Source organism: Camelus dromedarius, chromosome 2, assembly GCF_036321535.1.
Source record: "Camelus dromedarius isolate mCamDro1 chromosome 2, mCamDro1.pat, whole genome shotgun sequence".
Taxonomy (NCBI): domain Eukaryota; kingdom Metazoa; phylum Chordata; class Mammalia; order Artiodactyla; family Camelidae; genus Camelus; species Camelus dromedarius.
Window position 1 is genome coordinate 109,273,824 of NC_087437.1, and position 21,680 is coordinate 109,295,503.

At 38.3% G+C, this 21,680-nt stretch overlaps 1 protein-coding gene across 4 annotated transcripts in view; it reads right to left on the reverse strand.

Moving 5' to 3' along the window:
* GRIK1 (glutamate ionotropic receptor kainate type subunit 1) overlaps positions 1-21,680 on the reverse strand; it is a 354,685-nt gene that overhangs the window by 44,182 nt on the left and 288,823 nt on the right. For 2 of the 4 annotated variants that reach the window (XM_031458530.2, XM_031458551.2), the window contains exons 8-12: positions 11,162-11,269; positions 8,809-8,853; positions 3,665-3,778; positions 1,654-1,857; positions 746-969 (exon numbers count right to left, since the gene is read on the reverse strand). In XM_031458530.2, coding sequence (XP_031314390.1) covers positions 746-969; positions 1,654-1,857; positions 3,665-3,778; positions 8,809-8,853; positions 11,162-11,269 — 695 coding nt within the window. The remainder of the gene's footprint in view (positions 1-745; positions 970-1,653; positions 1,858-3,664; positions 3,779-8,808; positions 8,854-11,161; positions 11,270-21,680) is intronic. The other 2 variants (XM_010977372.3, XM_064496747.1) reach the window with 1 other exon arrangement.

A 21,680-nucleotide genomic window follows, 5' to 3' on the forward strand; every position in this document is an offset into this window, starting at 1 on the left:
AATGTAGAGTTATTTCAGAAAATAAAACCCAGACTGAATCATCAGGGTGGCATAAAGATTTCATGCCTGAAGACTATATATGTAACTCATCTTTCCTTTCACAGTTATTTCTAGAGTTCTCTTGTTAACTCTCCAGTGTCTTAAAAATAAATTTTATAAAATTTTCAAAGTATTTGTCTTTATTCCTGAGGATTTCACAATCTTGATTTACTCTAGTGTTTCTTATTTGCTACTACAACTCCTAGCTAACTTTTTTTTTCTGATTTGTTTAATATTTGAGAATATTCCAGGGGTCAAGTATCTGGGTACCATGCTCGTCTTTCCTGTTGAAACATTTTAGGTTTGTTAGCTGAGCTATTGCTTTTGTGGCAATATACTTCAGGAAAAATGGTAAATAACCATTTTATGTTGCTTCAAATACTGATGCAATTAAATCAATATAAAATTCTCTTCCTACTATCTTTTAAAAGTATGTAAACATTCATACGAGGGAGAGCTTGATGGGCTAGAACACTAGGCAAAACAAAAGGATACTTTGATGCTCCTAATGTCTTTGACTTGTCTGCCTTGTGAATCTGTAAGACCTTTCCAGACCAGGGTAGTCTTCCCAGCTTTATAATTATGTCAGGGAAAGAGTTACCTGGTATTAATCAAAACCAGACATAACAGATTAAATTCCTAGAGCATCCAGGTCAATCTGAGACTGACCTAGGTCTGTTTTAAGTTCAGTAGCCCTTGGACTTACCTTGCGATCACAAAGAGCACACAGCTGACTCCTAGGCAGGCTAAGAGCACATACATCCAAATGTCAGGGGACAGCGGGTTGAGGAAGGAGAAGACTCCTGGGTTGGTGCCATTGGGCTTCCGGTAGAGAATGCTGATGCCCAGGGTCATGAAGGGCTTGGAGAAGTCGATGACTTTCTCCCGCACGTAGGTGATGGTAAGAGGAGCCACTGCCAGGTCAGCCCTCTGCAACAGCGAGTTGGAAACTGTCACCTTAGGGGGTCTAGCTTCTCGGCAACTGTCTAGACTTTTCCTGATTCTCCTGATTATCCCTATTCTCAACTCCAAACGCTTCTCACACAAGATGCTTCTGTGATGATTGGCTCCAATATAAAAACAGTTGATGTACACAGTTATGTTTATGAAATAATATTTATCAGCAAAGAGAAACCAGAAGGTGTGAAACACACACACACACACACACACACACACACACACACATGACATTATACATTCTGGAACTAAAAGGAGGAAAAAAGCTGCAGAAGAATGTCTTTAAAAAAGGGCATGTGAGAAAAGTGAGAAATGAGCAACTTGGTCATCAAAGTGGTTGATGAGATTTTTCTCTGAGCTGAAAATTTCAAAATTTTTTTAACTAAATCATTCACATTTATTCTTCAGGATGGAGGATGGGCCCATACATTTTTATCCTCAATTTTTATCCTTACTTGCCCTCCTAAGTAAGCAAACTCCATTTGTAAGTTGTTTTCTCCCACTTTTAAAACCATTTTTGTGATTCAAAAAAAAAAAAAAAAGTAGATCATGTCTTCTGACTCTGACTCAACCATTTTTTCCTTTCTTTTACTTCTTCTTATTACGCATATTTTAAGGCATTTAAGAACCATATGTAGGAGATGTATTTTTGCTTACATGATCTATAAGTTCTTTGACCATTCCATTCCACTCTCCTTTGTCATTCTGGGCTCCATATTTGCCATCAGGGACGAGTTTAACATCATAAATGAAACCCAGGATGTTTGACAATTCCTTCAATAGATCCAGGCAATACCCTTCAAATCTGTCATTTCCATATAAGGGTTTATCAGATTTCCTGTACATCACATAGGGTTCTTCCTATATGAAACAAACCACATATGAGACTCTTGTTATAATGAACAGCAGAATTTACTTACACAAGCTCCATCAACAACCAGGAGATAGAAAATATTTGAAAATGATTTTTAAGATTTGAGAGTACTAAAAAAACTCATTCCCCTTCCTGCCTTTGCTAAACTCATCCCACCTACATCCTCTACAAATACAGAACGCTTCATGTATTACTTTCTCTCCCTTCTCTCTCTTTGATTGAGAGATTTTTTCCCCCCTCCACTGCTGAGGGAAGAGCTGGGAGTGAGGGGTGCTATAGAGACACAACCACATTTAAACGTGAGGTCTGGCAGCGACGGCAGTGCAGGATCTGATGCCTGGATGTCTGGATGTCATACTCACACACACGCTTCTGCTGCGTGGCCACCCAACCTCCTAGCTTTTCTCTATGAGCGTCGCCTACCACAAACAGGAAACCTGAATCAGCAAGCATATCCTCTTGTCCTTCAAACTTGCTGCCTACTGAATACCCTGAACACTCTAATTTCCTCATCTTTTGGCTAAAGTTCATCTCAATTTCACTATCATCTTATTATTTACATGTTTTTCTTGGTTTCCTTCAGCATATCTTATCCAGAGACTATCTCAATGTCTTCTTTTATCATTGGTTCCATTTTCTTATTTGAACTCACCTCAGATCTCACATCTGGTAAATTCTTTGGCCATGTGGTTACATGATACATCCTCTATCTTATGAGAAAAGGACATTTCCTTACAACTATGTATCTATAACCTTATTAATTCTCATTTGACTAAATGAAACTTTATTTTATTTTATAAAATCATAAAAGTGACTACATTACTGATATATCTTTTATGTTTAGGCTTATCCTCAAACGAACTGAGAGAAGTAGCTAACTTTGTAGTTCTATGAGAAAGTCGCAGAGACAGCAGTCACCAGAAAAGCAAAACAGTTTTCATTTTGGGTGAACAATTCTCAGAAGTTAACTATTTCAGACATAAATTGGCCTGACTTTATGGACCAAACCAAATAAGGCAGTTGTGTCTGAAAGTGAAGGTTTTAGAGGTGCACATCCTTTATTTCTTGGGTTAAGGTCGGGCACAGAGGGAGAATGAAGAGCCTGAGAGTGTACAGTGGCTGAATGGAGGTATGACAGTGTTTCCAACAGGGACCAGGGGGTACCTTTACCAGGGGGTAAAGAGCCATTAATAAAGGGGCTATTCCATTTACAGAAGAATGAATGGGGTAAAGGGAGCCAACAGGGATGGAGGCGAGAGTGGGAGTGGGAGTGGGATGTAGACACCCAGGGACCAACATAATTAGGAATCTAAGGCTGAGGCAGGAAGGGAGGAAAGAGTGTTCCAGAATCCCAGTGCAACCAGAGTATGGAAGCAGGGTATTTGGCAGGATATATGCTATGGTTATGAAAGACAGAGGTTCTGACAATACCACTGGGAGGCAGGAGAAAATTTTCTTTGCTTCTCTTCCTCCACTTCCTTGGTCTCTTGCTAGAGTCTCTTCTTGGTTGAAACCAACCAGCAGCCAGAGAGCAAAGGAGACCAGCTGGGTGGGGCTGAGAGGGGGCAGAACAGAGCTGAGAATGGATTGGAGGTGGGAGGTCTTCAGAACAATGTTGGAAGCTTATAATTCAATCCAATTATAGGTCTACACAAACATATGCTTCTAGTGTCCCAATTAAAAATAGACATTTGCAGACAGAGTTGTTTGCATGAAAAAGATAGTTGAGGAATCCTTCAAGGTCTAGAGTAGGAGTCGGGTTAAGATGCCCTGAATCCCACACAGTCAACTTACCAGAATTGTGGTGACGATGAGCGTTCGGTTGGCCAGTGAATCAGTGATATTATTGGACCTGTCTTTGTTGCCATCTGTCATGTTAAGCCCACTGTTGGAGTTCCAAATCCCAATCTACACAGAACACAGTACATCAGAGGCTGCTGGCTGTCAGTGATGGCATTTATGCTAAAGAGAGGCCCCTTCTACATCAGGAATGGGCACAAAAGCTCAGCGTCTGGGAAGAGGACACCAGGACATCACAGTGGAAGCTACTAAATGTGGGAAAACGAAACAATGGAAGAACGATGTGTAGATGAAACAGAACATCTGTACGACTTGGGGTGGAGTCGGGGGAGGTCTTTTTGTTTTTAATATATTACATTCATTGTTCTTTTTCAAAATCAAGAATTCTTAAATGAGTATCAGATTTTCTTCCAAGATGTATTTGGTGAGTACCTACTTGTATGCCAGGCATCCTTCTAGGCATTAAAGGACACAGCAATGGACAAAAGAGACAAAAATTTCTGCTCTTGTGGAGCTCACATTTTATCATTACAAAACTTACATTGTCAAAGTATTACCATCAGTGCCCTTAAAACTTACAAGGAATGGGGTGGAGGGAGCAGGACAGATAGTGGAGAGGCTGGGCATCTAAAAGGGAAAGATAAATGAAAGAAAAAGTGTGGATGAGCAGTAGTCTGAGTTCTAGGTCTATCTTCATTCAGGAGCCAGGGCTGGGTAGGAGTGTCTCTTGTGGAGTCTGGTAGGTCTCTATCAGTACCTCCGTTCTAGACCTTCTTCTGTAATTATCATCAGTTTACCTGTCCTGTTTGTTCACTTGCCCATGAATGCCTTCCATGAAGGTATTCACTTTTATTGCTTACTATCCCAGAACCTACTGATGCAACTGGCACTCAGTGAAGCCCCCTGCTCTTTTAAGAAATGACCCAAATTTTGCCCTGTGGTCAAGTCATTCCTGGGGCATTAGACCCTATAGAAGTATACTGATTTGTTTAGCCCCTGGGGGAAAGCCAGACAAAGAGCCTTAGGGAATTGAACTCTTTGAAGCCTGGTGAGATGGAATGCAGATGTGCCTCAGAGCCAGGCCAACCTGGTTGCTATGTGACCTTGGACAGGACGTTAACCTTTCTGAGCTTTGGTTGTCTATCTGTAAAGTAGTTTATATGTTGAGAAGATCAAATGACTAATGTATGTGAAAGTGTTGGTATGTGTGAAAAGCTGCACAAATGTTAATAATAAAGAACATCCAAATGACCTCCCCAGTAATTTCTTTAAGTTTGCCTTGTTATGAAAGAACTTGGAACCATTAGTGAAATTTTTTTTTTATGAAAAATGTGTTTGAAAGCTGATAAAGTAAAGGAGCTATAAAAAAACAGGGGCAGTTTAGGAATACCAACACCTGGATGTACTCAGGGATGGGCAGGGTGGACCTATGCGTGATCTCCAAGTATATTCTTGCAATGGGAGGACATGTGGCTAGCTGGACAGAGTGTGAGCTTTTCAGACAGACTTTTGTCCAGATCCTAATTTTGCAATTTACCAGCAGTGTGACCTTGGGCAAGTTAATTAACCCTGCTGTGCCTCAATTTCTTTACCAGCAAAATGGAGACAATAGAGCTTTTCTGATGATTAAATAAAATTTCACCTGTGGGAATGTTCAGCTTCTTTCCTTTTCTATTTCTTTACTTTGATTTACTGCCTAAATACAGCGGCTGAAAATTCATTTAGCTTGACAAATACTCTTTTTGGAAATGTAAATTCTTTCAGGAAGTTTCGAGGATTATCACTCATTCACAAGTTGGTGTGAACTATTTCAATGTCACTGTCTTCTTTCCATACTTAATTAAGGCTAGTTGGTCGGTGAAATAAGGAGACAGGCCTAGGTAAATTGGGGTTTGGGGGTAGTGTTTTCATTTGGGAGTATTTTGATCCTGTCTGCAGAGAGGGTGTTGGAGTTAGGATTAAGCTGTAGGATGGCCCCTTTAATAACCATTCAGTCTCTCCAGGATCAAGTATGATGTCTGTCACTTGGAGTGCACATGGCACAGGTCTGCTGGTTGACAAATCTTTACTTTTCTTTGTCTGGTTTTAAATCCAGGAAAGGGGAACAACTTTTTCTTTTTTCGCTTCTAACCTCCAAACCTACTCTCAGTTTTTTGGGACAGAAATTCTTGCTTCCAGGAAACATAACTGAGGCTAACCACAACTGGGAGTCTACTGGTTTTAATCCAAAGATATACTTTAGTTTGTGAACAGCTGACTTCTAACTCTATGAAGACTGTGTGTAAACTGGGCCCTGGCTGTGTTTGTAATTAAACATTGATTCAGACACTGGGGAGAATGGAACCTAATTTTTAATTAAGTATCGAAAGGTGGAGAAAATAATTGTTTTTTAGCCAATTTGTTAAGTTATGAAATGTGTTCTCTGTAACTCTTATTTCTATTAATGTCAAGTATTTAAAGGACCTACATTAATATTTAAACATGGCAGTGTTGAATGGCCTCGCAGCACCAATTCTTTTTAAAATACAAACTTGAATTTGTAGACAAATACACCCCACAGCTCAGCATCTAGCTTTTATTTCTTTCACCAGCCTCACTCAAAGTGTGGAAGGTCACATATCACTGCTGCTGCATTTCTAGTCAACAGAGCCCCAAAGTCCCATTCAGTGCAAACATTCATCCATGAAATAGGAAACGGGAGAATTTTTTCCCACTATCTGTGTAACAGAAGTTCCCTCAAATTTAGACTAAAAGACTGTCAAAATATAGTGATGATCAGGCTATTCCTGAAAAGTGGATAGAGTGCATGTGAGGTTTGAATGATCTCAGCATTCTGTTTTCACATCTTTTAATCAGCAAAGCAGTAAAATGTTTGTGTGTGTGTGTGTGTGTGTGTGTGTGTGTTTGTCCTTTAAACCTAAGTTGTCAACTGCCTTTATCTGTCAGTTGAAGTAAATGAACATGTTAGCAAATAAATGTCTTTTTCTGAAAAAAGAAGATCTCATGATTCACGTGTGCTGGGGAAAGGGAGACAGTTAACCAGATGCCAGGACATTTAGCATTTCAGTCCTGTTTTTTGACCTTGAAGGAGGTCTCCAGGAAACAGAACCTCAATTTTCAAAGTGTATAGCAAAAACAGTCAGCAGTAATTTACCAGTGAGATGTAGTGGAGGATGGGTCAATTATCTGTAGGGAGGAACACTCGAAAGCTAAATTGTCTGGCCCTGCCTTCTTTCACTTTGTAAACTGGGATGAGGGGGCAGTCATTTATTATCTAGGACAGCAGAGGGAAGCATTTGAAAACGAGAGTCCAAATACAATTAAGCAAACTTTTTTTTTAAAGGTAATCCAACAAAGGGATGCTTCAGAGAGTGACTAGTATCTATCTTCCAAACCTGAAGTGTGATTCTCAAAAACACAAAACCCAAAATTGCTGAGTGAAATTATCAAGTATCCAGGAAAACAAAGGTGCATCTGTTTTCTGTATGATGAGCTTCATGAATATATTTAAGAGATGAGCTTTGTAAAGATGGTCATATCCTTCTTTTGGAAAGATTTTCAGTCAGGCTATTCTATACTGAAAATGCTCCAAGTGCAGACAAGAGCTTTTGGAATTTGAATGCAGTGGGGATGAATTCTTCTCTTTCTGGCAAAGGACCATGTGTTTGTTGTGTCTGGACACGTCTCATGTGCTAGCATCAGGTGACTGTAAGTTGTGGACGAGTAGTCACAACACAAAACAGCACACCACAGTATATACAACTTACAATGTGAGCAATGATGGATCAGCAGGAAGGAAGAGGCACAAAGGCATGGAGGAAGGAGGAAAGCCAGGAAGTGCATCCCTGGGAAGCGGGGGTGATTACTGCAGTTTAGTGACAAATAAAGGACATTCCCCTACCTGGTGTATAATTTTAGGGCTTGGATTCCATTCCCTAGGATATTTGGTTTGAATTAATTCAACATTGCATAAAGTGCCTGGAGTCTCAAGCTGGATTAGTATAATAAGCTTCTTTCGGGGCGCTATCTGTTAGCAGAGAGGAGATGGGATTGCCTTCCCTGTGCCTTTGGTAGCTTGATTTACTGAAGATTAAAACGAGGTAATTAAACCTCTGTTTTTTTTTTTTTTTTTTTTTTTTTTTTTTTTTAACTTCGAAGCAGGACATTTTTGAGCTCATCTGTGTACTCCCAAAAGGGAGACAAGCTTTTCGACTACAGGAGAAATTGTTTACACTTTCTGTGACTTAACTGATAACTCAAAAGGTGGAAGTGACCCCAACAGCAAAACTGTTCAAATTGGACAACCTGGAGTAATTTAAGGTCCATCCATCAGTCAGCAGATATTTCAGCAAGTGGTTTAGAGAGAGAGAATGAAAGACAATGTTTGCACATCACTGTGACATTTTCCTGATCTGAACGTTTGTAATGTCTAACGTTTGCTTCTATAATAAATCTGTGCACATTCATTGACAACATGATACTGTACAATAAACTGTGAAATAGTAGGTGTTATGATTTACAAGATAATCTCATTTCCCTTGCAAAATCTCTAATGTCTTTGTCCTCTGGAAACTGTGACTCTAAAACAAATTGCGAAACAATATGCACTGACAAAGTTTTGTTTTACTGCGTAAAACAAAGATGGCTCATAAGAAAAGGGAATTTCTGAAAGTGGCTCATATTTTGTGGTGGTGATGCTGAAGGAGCTGTTCCAGTCCCTCTGAGCCTTAGCCCGTCTGACTTGTCTGATGGATCTAATCTATTGTTTTGATGTCCCGTAGGGAAAAATACTTAGTGTTTTGAGAAAGAATATAAATGGACCAGGGTCTGCTTCTGCTAAGTTACCTGCTTTCAGTCCTAATAGGGACTGATCCTGCCCCAGAGAAACAAAAATAATCTATGGTGGAGGAATAATTAATGCATCATCATTGAATCATCTCAAGCCTGCTTCAATTCACAGGCAATGTGGTTGAGAGACTATGTATTCAACCACCCCCCTTCTCCCTTTACATGGAATATCGCCTCTAAACTGCAATCGGAGATCTACTGGTCTGGCAAAACTAGAAGGATGCAGGCTTTTCCTTTGATATTCCCCACCCCACGCCCAGATTTCCTGCAGGTTTAGTCCATGTACAAACCTTCTTCCACACTTTATATAAGTGTTTAGACACTTCGCCAGCAGCCTTGGTTATTGGAGGGAAAAATAAAAATAGCACTTAATTAAAATGGAGCATGGGAGCCATAAGGTATCATGGTGTGTGAGTACTCACAGAGTTACAACCCCCTCCCATTGTTTGGAATCTTGCATCTTAATTCGATACAGAGCCTCAGAATAAGTACAGTAAAGAGATGAAACAAGCACTTGGGTCCCACAGAAGTTACTTCTACTTGGTGGTACAACCTGATTTTCACTTTTCCTTTCACATACAAAAAAAAATCACTTAAAATTCTTTTGAATTTTCACACTATGCTGCAGAATTAAAGGGTCTTCATCATTCCTTAAGAAGACCTGTTCGAGGCATTCATAACCGAATCAGTCAATCAACACACACACACACGTGCACACACACACACTATTCCTAAATGAAAAGAAAGTGTACTTAATGACTTTTTCTTTGATTAAGGGCTTCCGGGCAGTAGAAACGACTGAAAGTGAGTAAATAGGCTTTTCTAACAGCTTTCCCTGTGGACCCCCAAAAGGCTGACATGAAAAGATTGGACATTTCCACCCTTGGCGCCTGAGACCGATGGGTTGACTTCCCATTGCTTTAAGGCTCAATCAGCCTTCTCAGGAATTGAGCCCAAATCACCTGAAGAAAGAAAAGTTATTGCAAACAATGAAGAGATCAGAAACAAATTGAGAAAACACTTTCATCTAATTCGATTTTGCCTTTGCTGGAAAAACACCAACAGAATGTGCATACTATTGCAGAGTATAAATAGTGGGGAAAGGTAACAACAGCTCCATCTATTTCATCACACGTCTCATCCCAAAAGATGTTTCCTTAACAGCCTTTCTTCCCTTTTCAATTCTTACACTAATAGGAGTGGAGAGGGAGAGAGAAGCATGTATAGAGAGTCAGACATTAAAAAAAAAATTATAAGCTTTTAGTCCATAGCAAGTATAACTTTCCTTTCTTTTGTTCCCTGCAGCCCAAGTCCCATCTCCCATTATGGAGGCAGGTGTATGTCTTGTACTCAGAGCATGTAAACTAAGAGACAAGGAAATCAGAGTGAAGAAGGCTGAGAGAGAAGGAAGGGGAGAGAGAGAGACAGAGAGACAGCGACAGAGACAGAGAGAGGAAGAGAGGAGATGAAGAGAGAGGGCATTTTCGAAACGGGAAACCTGCATGTATAATGCGTACTCTCAAGGCTGCAAACTAATTATTTTCCTCAAACATTTCAACACTAGTGGTTACCTTCTCTCACATTCAGCCTAATTAATCTTTGTTTGTTTTAATTAAGCTATTTGGGGGTGGAGCATAGTTAGGACCTAACAAAAATGTGTCTCAGTTAACAGAAGCAACAAAACAGAAATGGAAACCTTAACTCATTTAAAAAAAAATCTATCCAAATATTTCAATTGAGTAAGTAACTGATTGCTCCCAAAGTCACTCTTTTACATTAAGTATACCTTCTTGTCCGCTACAGTGAAAAAGAAGTGCTGGATTGTAGAGTTTTGGTGTTCAGACAATTGTTTTGTGGGTTTCAAAATCTTTTTTCTTTAAGGTTCTAAAGGCAAAGCCTTCACACTATAAGTGTCAATTAATTCCGACACATAATAGTGAATGCTCAAATTGTTATAACAAAGTACACCAAGGAGGCAAATTATTTATTATAATAATAATAATATAATAATAAACTAAATAGCCTACATTTGTATTGCCCTAAATAGTAACAAAGAAGGAAATGGAAACTTTGAGATGTTGAGAATTACAACTAAAATAATCCTAAAATCAGAACTCAACATTAAAATACATTTTTTGTCATATTTCCTCCTAAAATTAAGGATGCAAAGTTAGTTTGCTTCAGTAAGCTTTTTCCATCCTACTTTATTCTGCCCCTCTGTTACCAATCTCAAAATGGAGTGCAATTAAAATTCATTTCTGAGTAATCTTTGTATGCCATTCCAAAGATAAATCATTGACAGCTTCTGATTTTCCAAGTTTAAAAACCTTTGAGAAAAGGGGTTAATGACACCCACCCATGGGGTTTTATTTATATATATATTATATATATATAAAATATAATATAATCATGCTTGCTATATAAACCAAGCACTATGTAAACATTAGCATTGCTATTAATAACACACAATTTAAAATGTGACACATTAACATCGATCTGCAGTTCTGGGAAAGGGATCTAAAAGACTGGATATAAATGAACATGCCAGGAGAATCCCTTTATTATTTCCCTACCTGTTTGTGCAATTAAAATGCATAAGCAGTGCTCTTTTTTAATTTTCACATTTATTATTGAGGAGGTTACCTTTTCAGTTCCTTCCTCTTTGAGACTAATAATGTCCAGATTGAAATCCTTCCTCAAGCCATCGGTTTTATTGAAGGTGATACGCCCAGTCAAGCCATCCCACTGAGCCTATGGACAGAAGGAACGTGGCATTACTGCTTAACACTTATCATAATTCTAACACCATCAAAAACCGTAATACCTCAAATTCATCACAGTATCCAATTATTCGGTTTCATCATGGTGTTATAAACCGTTGCATTGGTTCAGTGACTTGATAGCTGAACACTTCATTGTTTTATTAGCACCCATTTATTTCGTCAGTTCTAACATCTTAACATCAGTCAAATCTGCAATAGTGGCAATCGAGACGGGCAATATGGAAAAAATGACTGTAAAATGGTCTGCACATGGAGTAAACAAAGTCTGGGAAGTCATAATATTCTGTTTTCCAAGGTCAGTCCAAATCCCTGCCAAGGTACTGCCCAGGGGAAATACCCCCACTTTTTTTTCTCTGTGAAAAGGATATAATCCAGTGATGTATTATCAAAATTTTAGAAGGTTTGTGATTTAGGCTTTCCAGTGTCATTTGGGAATTATATTAGTTTCCTGTAGCTATTGTAGCAAATTGTCACAAGCTTGGTGGCTTAAAACAACAGAAATTTATTCTCTAAAAATGCTGGAAACCAGAAGCAGAAGTCCAAAATCAGTATCACTGGGTGAAACAAAGTGTCAGCAGGGCCGTGCTCCCTCCCTCCGGAGGCTGACTCCTTGCTTCTTCCCGCTGCTGGTAGCTGCCAGCAATCCTAGTCTTGTGGCTGCCTCACTCTGATCTCTGCATCTGTGGTCACCTTGCCTTCTCCTCTTCTGTGTAATCTCCTTCTGCATCTCTCTTATAAGGACACTTGTGATTGCATTTAGGACCCATGCAAATAATCCAGGATAATTTCCCAACTCAAAAATCCTTCATTTGGAGTGATGTCACCAAGATAATGACATAGGTTGTTCCTGACTTCCTTCCCTGTTACTAGAAGAACAGCAAACAACTATTCAAGAGCAAGACACCACTGAGTGAATCATAGAACACAAGGCCGAGGCTGGCGCGAGCTCCCTGCACCACAGAGACCAAGACAAACTGCATTAGAAGGTTAAGAGAAGTATCTACATGTTGACTGCACCGCCCTTTCCCCAGGCCAGCATAGTAACATGTGGGGAGGTCTCCCCTGAGCCTCTGGCTCCTCCAGTGGGAAAAGAGAAACTGGGGGAAAACCAGCTCTCTCACCATCGTGCGTAGCTTTGCAGAAGCCCCTGCTCTGATCTCACTCCTCAGGGAAGGCAGGGGAATCTGTGGGGCTAAACCAATGGAAATTGGACTGTGATGGAGAAGTGGGGAGGGGCCTGCAGCAACCACCACAGATCTTGGCCGACCAAGTTTACACCTGCAGTGCCCAAGCAGTAATCCCAACCAGAGGCTTCACTTATCTGAAGAACCAAGTTGGGGGTGCACTCTGACCAGAGAAATAGGCAGTGTATAGATATACTAATTTGGATCCTCAAATGAGACATTCTGCTGGCCCTAGAGTCCAGTTTGCCCATATCAGGTCAAGGAGCTGAATCACAGCTCCATTTGATGTGAAGATTATTTTTTGACCCCATCTGACCAGAAAGGCTAGAGACAACTCCTAGAAGTTATGTGACCCAGTGACACTTGAACCAAAAGGTGGGTGGGCAAAGCCAATAGTTTGCAGAGCAAAGCCAGCAGCCCTGTTTGGTTAGGGAACTTGGAGTGCGGGTCAGCTTGAGTTAAGACAACAGTTACACTGGCTTCAGCACCTCTTCTCCCACTGTGCCTGGACAAGGAATCTAATTCATAGCTCCACTCATCATTGGATACAGCTTTTGTCTTGTCTGACCATGGAATCTAACCAAAGCACACAGAGTAGCCCGTCCAACAGCACTGTGTACAGTGGTATCTGAACAGAAAGCATAGTTCATAGCTTCCCCAGTCTGCAGAGCAAAGCTGGTGGCCTCACCTGACCAGGAAATCATTACACACTCTAAACAGATTTGGATCCCCAGTGAGTTGCCCAAGCCCTGGGTCTCATTGTGCTGTCCGGTCAGGGCAAAGAAGCTATTTGTAGCCCCATCTACTCCTGAACATAGTACCTAGTTGCAACCTTCTAGTAAGCCTGGCCAGAGAATCAGGCAACCAGAGAGACCATCCTGTGGCCTTACTTGAGTAGGAAACCAAGCCACTGTCCTATCCAACTGTCCCTAGACAGTGCCACGATTCTCATCCTTATCCTTTGAGCTTGAACAGTTGCTTCTTCCCAAAATAGACCATAATAGTAGGCTCCACCTGCCCAAGGACATTGCCAGCAGACACACCCAGAAATTTAAACAAAGCTGGCTGGTAGAAAACTGTCTTTGCCAAAGCAAACCTGTAAAGTCTTGAAGAAGAGCCAAGTTACCCAAATGTGCAGATACCAATGTAAGGAATCAAGGATCACAAAACATTAGGTCAATGTGACACCACTAAAGGAAGCTAATACAGCTCTAATAACTGATTCTAATGAATAGGAATCTATGAACTGTCAGGCAAAGAATTCAGAATAATCCTCTCAAGGAAGTTTAGTGAACTACAAGAAAACAAAGAAAAAAGAACTAAACAAAATTAGGAAAATAATGCGTGAACAAAATGAGAAGTATGATAAGAAAATAACAACTATCAAACATTTTTTTTAAAAAAACAACAAAACACCAAAAAGAAACTCCAGAATTGAGAAGTAGAATGACTGAACTGAAGAATTCAACAGAGAGTTTCAACAGTAGACTTGACCATGCAGAAGAAAGAATCAATGACCTGGAAGACAAGACATCCAAAATTACCCAGTCAGAGGAGCAAAAATAATTTTTAAAAAGGTGAAAAAAGCCTATGGGAGTTTTGGGACACAATAAAAAGAAACAATATTCGCATTATGGGAATTCCAGAAGGAAAGGGGAAAAAGAAAGGGACAGAAAGTATATCTAGAGCAGTAGTAGCTGCAAACTTCCTGAACCTGGGGAGAAAAATGGACATCCAGATCCATTAGGCCCTAAGGACCCCAAATAGGTTGAACCCAAATAAGGCTCATTATAATTAAACTGTCAAAAGTCAAAGAGAGCATTTTTTTTTAGAGAAAGGATGTTTTATTTTATACATGTTTAACTATGTAGTATATATCTATATAGGATAGTTTTATATATACATATATCTGTGTGCATATAAATGGTATATAAAATGGTAACACACACACATTCAAGACAATACTTTCAGTGGTTCAGATAACATAAAGCACAAAGATTTAAAATAACATTTAATAATTATGAAAGTTTTCGTAATTGAGAGCCACCAGCTGAACAGTGTATTGTGTCATTGGTTTCTATTTCTATGGACCAAGCCATAGCAGATGGCTTATGGAAACAGTTTCTAAGAAAACACTTTCAATTTTACCAATTCAATCTTTTCAGACATTATCTCAACTGATATAAGAAAATTAATAATGATGTATAAAAATCACTATCAATGTTACTCTAATTTGTTCAATAAGGTTGTAAATTGAAAACTATAACAATATTCATTTTCTTCCCTCTGGAAATAAGATGCTCTTCAGAATAATTTATTACCTGTTGATGACTTTTATCTGTCTTACATGTAAGTTATACTTAAGAATTGAATAACTATATTGAATTTGTATTTTCCATTTTTTTATTGAAGTATAGTTAATTTACAATATTATATTAGCTTCAGGTGTAAAACATAGTGATTCAATATTTTTATAGCTTCTACCCCATTTAAAGTAATTACAAAACAATGGCTATATTTTCCTGTTCTGTACAATATATCCTTGTTGCTTATCTATTTAATACATAGCAGTTCATATCTTTTAATCCCATACCCCTATTATACCTCTCCTCCCTTCCCTCTCCCTACTGGTAACTATTAGTTTGTTCTCTATGAATCTGCTTCTGTTTTGTTATATAATTCATTTGTTTTCATTTTTTTAGATTCCATGTATAAGTGGTAGCATAGAGTACTTGTCTTCCTCTATCTGATTTATTTCACTATGCATAATGCCCTCCAGGTCCATCCATGTTGTTACAAATGGCAGCATTTCATTCTTTCCCGTGGCTAAGTAATATTCCATTGTGTACGTGTGTGTGTGTGAGTGAGTGTATGTGTGAGTGTGTGTGTATGTATATATATATACTGAGCCTTCTGTATACATTCATCTGTTGATGGACACTTAGGTTGCTTTCATATCTTGGCTATTGTAAGTAATGCTTTTATGACATTGGAATGTACATATCTTTTCAAATTAATGTTTTTGTTTTCAAAGAATTTTAAAAACCACAAGAGAAAGAGAGTAGTTACATACAAGGGGAATTCCATAAAACTATTGGTAGATTTCTCAACAGAAACTTTTCAGGCCAAGAGAGAACGAGATGACATATTCAAAATATTAAAAGAAAATAACTGTCAGCCAAGAATTCTACACCTGGTGAACCTGTTCTTCAGAAATAAAGGAGGAATAGGACTTTCCTCAGCAAATAAAGTCTAAGGAAGTTCATTACCACTAGACCTGCCTTATAAGAAATGCTAAAGGGACTTCTTTGAGTGGTAGAAAAAGAATGTTAGTATCATAAAAACATAAAATAGTGGATGTTAGCTGAATCTACTGTGATAATCAGTTCACAATATATATAAATTGAACCATCATGCTGTTCACCTTAAACTTATACAGTGATGTATGCCAATTATTTCTCAAAAAAACTGGGAAAAAAGACACATGAAAGAATCCCTCTCAGCCATGAGAGGACACAGCAAGAGGGCAGCCATTTGCAAACCAGAAAGAGAGCTTGCACGGAGAATCCAACCCTGCTGGCACCCTGATCTTAGACTTCCAGCCTCCCGGACTGTAAGAAATAAATGCTTTTTATTTAAAGAAAAATCTTTCCTTTAATCATGTAGGCAAAAAAAAAAAAAAAAAAAAAAGAGTCATTTTTGGTTATATAAGGTAACACTTGCAGATTCCAGAGAGATCGGGACATGGATATCTTTTAGGGGAGCCACTATTCAGCCTTCTACAAGTATCAACATCATTTTAAGAACTAAAAACCACAGCAGTCTGCCCTTCACAGAACTCACATGGGAGATCTTTGGTAGTTTCATTAAATTAAAAAAACAATTGTGATCCCAGAGAGTCTTGAGCTGCAATCACAAAGTGATTTTTTGGGCAAATTTGCCTAATTTGAGTTGCCTTACAGATGAGGAGAAAGGAGAGCTCAGTCATTTGTATACACTTAGCTGTTTTTCCTCTCCTCACTGCACCAAATTCATCAGATACGTGTAAGATGTGAAAAAGATTCTGAGAGTTACACTCTGTCCACACTGTTCATGCCATATGTGAGTGTTGAATATATTTACCCATTTGGCCAAGAGGCAGAGCATTGCAGTGGAAAGAGTATGAGCTTATCACAGAGCCGGTTTTAAATCTCTGAGGTATGACTTCAGGCAAGTTACTTAACCTGAAACTGGGTTATCTCAGATTTCAGTGTTTATTAATGCAGGGTTTTTGAGAGATTTAAATCAAACTTAACACAATTCTTAAAACATTGAAAACATTTACACTTTTGGCAGTGATTGTTTTTACAACTCCCTTTTATTTTCCTTCCCCACATTCATAACTGTAGTATTTGGCTTTTATTACCTCATGTGTCAGGTCTCATATATGTAGTCTTTTCTGATCTCTTCTGTATTTCATTTTATGAATCAACATTAGATTCATTGTCCCAAAGTACAATTCCATAACCATGCAATTTCCTTCAGCATATAAAGTACATAATGGATTTATGTCACCTATAAAGGAGCTTAAACCTTGGTTTTACATTTGAAGTTGTGATGGTTGATTTTTTTGTGTGTCAACTTGACTGAGCCATGGGATGCTCAGTTACCTGATGAAACATAATCTCTGGGTGTGACTATGAAGGTGTTTCTATTTGAATCAATGGATGAATAAACCAAATTGCCCTCCCCAATGTAAGCAGGCATTATCTAATCCACTGAGAGCCTGACTAGGACAAACAACAAAGAGACAGAGGAAGAGAAAGTTTGCTTTCTCTGCCTGACCGAGCTGACTGGGACTTCCATCGTTGGTGCTCCTGGTTCTCATCTTCTCAGTGCCAGAAAGTATCTGGGAATACAGAACCTAGCAGTTTACAGTTTAGTAGGAACAAGCACACATTAATATATTTCAATGAAGCACCTAAGTGTGAGGATAAAAATGTGCACACAGTAACTGAAGGAAGAAGTATGGATTCTACTTACTCCAATGGCAAAAAGACAAAGCCCCAATGGAACATTCTTGGAAGAAAGAATGCCTAAGCTCTCAAAAGCTTAGAAACTAGTTGGTCAAGCAAAGATTCACAGCCTGAGTAAAATCATGAAATACAGAATAAATTATATTAGTCATGGTTCCATAGAGAGGTCAGGAATGATGAGAAATGAGCCTGGGAAGGCAAGTAGATGTCTGTTCGTAAAAGGTGTTGTGAATCATATTAATATGCTCGGACTTTGCTCTATAGACATTTGGGGATCACTGGAAGGTTTCAAGACTAGGATTTTCATGGGCAGATGTACATTAGAGGGAGATCATCTTGACAGAACTGGGGAGGATGACTCAGAGAAAGTCAAGATTGTAAACAGGAGGTTGACCAGCAGGTAGTTCTCAGAGAACAAAATTTATGGAAACATTCATGTGTCTACATAAGAACATAGGGATGGCATAGCTCCTTCATCTCCCTGTCCCAATAACTTGTACAACATTAAATATTAATAGGAAGAGTTTGATAGCAGGATAGACAGGTTTTCTTGAAGAAAGCATTGCTATTAAAATTCTTACATAGAGAGTATTTTATGGAATCAACTTGTTGGGAACAAACACAACTAGCACAAAACATTTTTCTAGGTACCATTCAGATGGAATGGCTATCATGACAGAAGTACATGTTATCACTTGATAATGCTGGAAGTTAAATCAAATTAATGTCAGAAAATGATATGTGGACAGGGAAAGCCTACAACTCTCAACCGAGCTGTTTATATGGCCAAACAAGATGTGAGTTAAAGTGCTGTGATGCATAAAGAGAAATGCATTTTCAGAACCTAAAACTTTGCCTTCAGAGTTTATGGCCAAGGAAGACAGACTATAATCCCAAACATTAATACTAGCTTTAAAAAGAGGATGGCATATTTTTTATGGTCAATAGTAGCATCTGTTGTTACACTTTCTGAGATATAAGTAATCACATTCTCTGCACTGAGACAAAAAAAAAAAAATCAATATCGAAGGCAAGTAGGGAGCATCCTATTGTGTGTATTTAAGTACATCTCCCAAAATTGCAACTTCCTTTTCCTCCTCATCACATCCCAGTTCTACTTTTTGAACTCGGGTCACTCCTTTCTTTATTTTGCAAGTCAAAAGCTGGCTTCATCCACTGATGTGTTAACTGAGAGTTAGTAAATAAGCTACTGCATTAAGGTGATAACAACCACCTGAGAGTGGAGAACAATTTATCTATGACTTTGGTTCAGTGGAAATCTCTACTGAGTTAAAGGTTTGGACTAAGTCAATTTTCAAACCTCTTCTTCATGCTTTTAAAAATGTATGGTTCTAACCTTTCTTCTGACATGTTTGGAAGGAGGTAGTTATCTCCAGTAAGCTCTATAGGATTTTCAGAAAGCTTTTTCCTAAAGGCAACTTTTCCTTTATGGAGGTCATGCTGTGAGTCAATTCAACACATTGTCCAGAGTTTATGGAGCTCTCTAAAAATGAACAGAAATTGGTAGCATTTATCTTTTAATATGGCACATGGATCATAGTAGGATCTTAAAACCCAGTTCAGAAATCCAGTTTTATTTCCAATTAGTTAATCTATTGTGCCCCTTTGTTTAGAATCTGTTGCACTAGTTTTATTCTTGAATTCAGTGTTCCAGTCACTGGAGCAGAGTAATTCCCACCTCTCGTTTCTCTTCCCTGCTTATCCAAGTGGCAAGAGTCCCCTTTTCATGCTCTAACAGTGCTTCCTTCCCTGCCTCAGATGTCTACAAAGACTCCCTGCCTGGTTCTTTACTGAACTATCTTTTGACCTTCAAAGCCAAGTTCTCCTAACTGCTGCAATTACCTGTGTCTTTCTGCTTCCCATCCCTAGATGAATATTTCTGTATATGTTTTTTCCCAAACTAATTGTTGACAAGCATTTATTAAATCACCAATGCATTATTGATCAGGGTGAATAGACAGTGACTAATTCCTGGATATGATAAATAAAATCCATAAGGAATCCATTTTCTGGGATAATGCTGAAGCATATACAATTTAGATAATGATATATAATTATATTAGTCATAATTACCATTTACTTGCCTTATGTAGAAGCATTTGCACAAGGGACAATTATAGTATACTTAACTGAAAACAATACTTAAACTATTGTCCCTATTTTAGGAAATAGCTTTAATTTCTACCCTGCGTTAGACCTCTTGACAGCAACTGCTTAATAGCAAGTGTATCAAATGGTGTGATTTTCTTTTCTCTTATCAGACACATTATTTGATGGCCAACAGACAAAAATCAAGAGATAAAAAAGAAAAAAAAGTTTTCATTAATGTCTTATTTGTATTCTCTTTCTCAAGATGATATTTATTTTCTGAATAAATTATATATATTTTAGTATCAAGAAAGTAAGTGGTTAGCATTTAACTCTAGGCTGTTGTAATAGTCAGTTTTTATCTTCATTTAGTTAAAATGATTTATTTTAATCATTTTCCCTGAAAGGGACTTAAATATATAAAAGAAGATAAAGGCCCCATTCCTAGAGTTTTCCCTGACACAGCCATTCTCGTTTGGCACAGGGAGGAAATTGTTTTCTATTGAGAGACAGACTTTTCTTTTCTTTTCTTTTTTTTTTTTTTGAGAGCTAGAGAGAATGTGCTTTTCTCTGTTTCTGTTGTATTTTTCTTTCTGTTTATTTTCTTCCAATTCTGTGTTTTGATTCAGAGTTTTTCTCAAGTCTGTCAGGCTGAAAATATCTTGCCTAATTCATGCTTTGAGCAATTTTCTTTTCCCCAAAACTGGCTGCAGGGACCAGTAGCTCCTTGTCTGGTCCCAGATCCCTGGGCCATCTCCCCAGCATCATCTCCACTGCTTAGTCAAGGGTGCCCTCTGGGCTCCAGAAGCCTCTGGTTTGGGCCATGACCAGGTCTAGGGACTAGTGGGTACTTGGAGAACACAGTCAGGAGAGCACCCTGTGTGTATGTGAATCTGATTTACACAAGTTGTTCTCCATTGTGGGCAATGATAATTGAGAATCTGAAGTTTTATTCTGATTATGTGGTGATCTGCCAGGTAGATGAAGGTAATCTTATTCTCCATCTGTACGGTGAGAAGAACTGATGATCTGGTTTGTAGCCTTTTTCTCTTGTTTGAGCGAGACTGCATCTCAGAACCACCCTTTCAATTCTGTCCCCATGAATTTTTGTTCCATGTTTACTTTCAACCCATGGCAAAGGTTATAGAACTGAAGCCTCTGCCCTCAGTGACTCTGTCCTGTCCTGTGTCCTGTGTCTGGAGATGAAAAAAGTCTTTTCCCCTCATTGTGTGAGTGTGACATTTATTTCTTCTTCCAGAAAATATAAGTAACTTAGATTATAAAACCTTACAAATTAAAGGATTGCTTTTTTTGTTTACATATTTGCTTGCTTATATTAGTGTTCCCAGGGTTCCCATAACACAAACAGAAGTTTTAATGTATTTGATGTGTCGTCCTTAAAAAAAATCAGAAATTGTTTGTTCAGGAACATTTTTATGTAAAAACCCAAGTTTCTATAACCAAAGTGCATCTTGGGCCATAGTTAATTGATTTTAAAAATGAAATTTAAAAAAAAAGGACTAAAATGCCATTTCATGGCTTTCCCCTAATTTTTTTTCACTAAGATTTATAGTTCAAGTGAAATTTTTTTACAGATTTGTTCTTTGTTTTCTGATGAAGAGACTAGTTAACCTGAACTTCCTAAACTTCATACATGGGCTTACTGATTAGAAAAGATAGCAATGCTACATAATGCTTAAAATTAAGAAGATGTAAAGTTATGTATGTCATTTTATTAAATTGGATTCTGACAAAATTTTATATCAACAGCAATCATGCTTTGTGATGTATCACTTTAAACATAGTTCCCAAGCTCCTTACTAAATTTAAGAGCATGAGCTAGTGTTAAACCAAGTTATTTTATGAATAATTTTTGGCTATGTGGATAGTTTCTAGTAAGAGATAATGCTGACATATTGATCACCATATATATGTATGTACATATATACATGCATTTCTTTATATATATTATTATTTGTATATGTTATAGGGAAGCTAATGAACATGTTCATTTTTGCCACTTTGAGAAATGTATTCAAAGAATGTTTGGTCCTAGGGGGTTGTATTATGG